The sequence below is a fragment of the Corythoichthys intestinalis genome, unplaced genomic scaffold, assembly GCF_030265065.1.
Source record: "Corythoichthys intestinalis isolate RoL2023-P3 unplaced genomic scaffold, ASM3026506v1 HiC_scaffold_27, whole genome shotgun sequence".
NCBI classification, from domain to species: Eukaryota; Metazoa; Chordata; class Actinopteri; order Syngnathiformes; family Syngnathidae; genus Corythoichthys; species Corythoichthys intestinalis.
The window spans coordinates 161,866-164,719 of record NW_026651596.1 but is presented as its reverse complement, the minus strand read 5'-3'; the positions used below and the strand labels follow the sequence as shown (position 1 = coordinate 164,719).

The 2,854-nt window shown below is 41.5% G+C and overlaps 1 protein-coding gene across 1 annotated transcript; it reads right to left on the bottom strand.

Moving 5' to 3' along the window:
• Window positions 1-862: 862 nt before the first annotated feature.
• LOC130911318 (paraneoplastic antigen Ma1 homolog) lies at window positions 863-1,823 on the bottom strand. The gene is made up of 2 exons (XM_057829201.1): window positions 1,015-1,823; window positions 863-950 (listed from the first exon to the last, which is right to left on the bottom strand). Exons 1-2 carry the CDS (start codon window positions 1,821-1,823, stop codon window positions 863-865), a joined length of 897 nt encoding a protein of 298 aa, XP_057685184.1.
• Window positions 1,824-2,854: the final 1,031 nt, after the last annotated feature.

The window sequence follows — 2,854 nt, the reverse complement described above, 5'->3', positions numbered from 1 at the left end:
TTTGTCCCAACTATGACAGGTGCCTGCTGTCCATGTCGTGGTTCTGGGCAGATGAGAGCAAGAACAGTTACAGAACCTTTGACACCTGACATTTCTTCTGGGAACTCCATCTCCACCACTACATAACCTTTGTAGGGGTATTCAGACTCAGCGAGACCCCAGATGGCCAGTCTAGAAATAGGCTGTATGACGACATGTGACAGATACTTTTCATATCAGCCTTTGAAAATTATGGTCACATTTGATCCAGAATCTATGAGAGCATCACAGGTATGATCATTGACTTTGATTTTGCAAATGGAAGATGGACCAACAAGTCCTTCAGGTAGGTCTGTTTTTGTATTAGAAACTTTCATTGTATTCACCCTCGCAACATCACTGTCTGGTCTTTTGAGATTCTGCCCCTCTTCAGCAGGATTGTTACGGAGCTGACGAATGAGCTTTTTAATAACTTTTGATGAATTTTCAGGGGCGGTGCATTTGGTCGCTACATGTCCATTTTCCCCACACCTGTAGCAAAAAAATCTGGAAAACTCTTCGTCAGTCTGGGGTTTGAATGGAGCAGCTTTTGGATTTAATGTCACTTTAGTCCTACTGTATTCAGGTTTTCCTCTTGAGTAGTGAGAAGACTGCACTGTCATCACTTTTAACTGGTCTTTGAGTGTGTTTACTTCAGCTCATAACAGTTGCATTTCTTGGTTAGATGAACAGTTAGCATCACTATTCTCCCTGGACCTTTTTGTAGAACCCTCATTAATCGACAATGACTGCACATTTCTTTGCTCGTTCAGTTTGGCTTTTAACTCTTCAACTTCAGCTCGTAACTGGGCTTCACTTTGTTGGGTTAGCTCAATATTTTTCTCTACTTGCATTGCATGTACATATTGACGAGACGCAGGCTTTCGGAGACAACGTCTGGCAGCTTCCAGATCTTCTGCTTCACGTATCTCCTTCAATAGATCAAGAAATGTTGGAGGAGCGGTTCTTTTATCTCTTAAATTGAGTTGGACTAACATGAGGTCGGACTCGACAGCACCTTTAATGAGCTGGTCAAGCCTGGCTCTGTTTGCAGCAACGTGTGGCAGACCACCTCTTTGAATTACTTTACTGAGGGATTTTTCAAGTCTGCGTAAAAAATCTGATAATCTTTCATTTGGTTTCTGATAGAGGGATTTGAAAGACAAGTACAGGTCTTCTCCAGACTCCGTACTTCCAAATGTGTCATCAATAGCTTGTATATATTCCATACAGCTTGCATTATGGTTGGACCCTCGAACAGCCTGAATGATCTCCATGGCTGGCCCTTTAAGACTTTCAACAATCCTCCGTTTCTTCTCTCTTTCCGAGCACTCATATTCTTCTGCCATGAATCTTGCTTGATCCAACCAGCTATCTAAACTTTCTTCACCAGCTGGAGTGGGGCTGATACCTGAGAAAGTTCTCAGACGGTGGTAGTTGTGACTCTCTGTGGGTTTGGGACTTTGTCGCAGAACATCGCCAACAGCACGAATTATGGATTCAGGATTCCAATCACTACCACTAGTGCTCTCTGTTGTAATGTCTTCCAACGTTTTCCCCTCCACTTCAAGAAATTTGGCTAATTTCTCTGAGAAGTCATCTTGTTGCGGATGCTTTACCACTACTGTCCACCGTCCACCACTTGTGGGTGAAATCAGTTCTGGCGGGACTTTGGATGAATCTACTTCCTCTCTACACTCACACAAAACAGTCAGAGTCTGGGTCTGGGTGTCAAACATTTTGCCTCTGACCCAAACTCTACCAAGAGCTTTAATAGTTTGCACAGTCTCTTCAATAACAGTCATGTCTTCATCTTCTGAGACCCCATACAGTAAAAGGGCATGTGTCACAGAAATTCCCTCCCCTCTGCAGCAGTTGGTCAACTGAAGTTGGGTTGATTTACTCATGTTTATAATGCTTGGTCACTAACTTGTTTATAATTCAATAAATCACTTTACCAAAAACAAAAACCACTTCAGAAAGTATTTGGTTGTTTACCTTCTGCTAAAAATATAACACTATATTTGATGGATCCCAGCGGTGCCTCCAATTTATGTAGCCCCTACCCACGTGACACGCTGGGTGGGCTCTGGGTTCGAATTTTTTGTGTAAGTGGTGCCGTTGCTAGAATTTGAATAAAGTATGAAAAAACAACTTAAATGGTTTGGTGCCTCCACTTAGTAGAATTTTTAAATATATTTACCCTACTAAGAAATAATAAGATTTCAGTCTTTCATTAAAGTAAAAATGTGTATTTTGTTTTAACTCACACAACCGAAATACTTTAAACTTTTCACACAGTCATATATAAACAGAGGAAATCAAATAATGTATAAAGCAAAAAAAAAACTTCCCACCATAAAAAAAAACGTTGCAGGCCTAGTCGTCGCTTGTGAACGCTGAGGTCAAAAACTTAGTGACCGTTTCGCTTTAACAGCAAAAAAAACAATAAGTGCACTTTCTGTGTGTCTCAGTACTCACAGTCAGATGTTCTTGAGAGGGAGATAGATGGAAAAGTTAGAAAGAAGAAGAAAAAGAAATGAGAGATGGCTCTGGTTGGTGGCAAGATGGTTGATGACCGTTGAGAACGCTGGGAAGACGCATGCAGCCCGACACGCCGTCGACGCCCGTTTTTCCCCTCGGTGGTCAACAAGCAATTTATCCAAATAACGAAAAAAGGTCCAAGGAGCATGCACGTCGTGTCCTTTGACAGATATTTACACTTAGCCAGTGTAAAATATTCAATGCTAATTTGAAGTCTTTTTGAGTTCAAAACCAGCAAAATGTACACACACTATCACAAGGGGAAAAAGTTTCCACTCGCGCTAGCATGTTA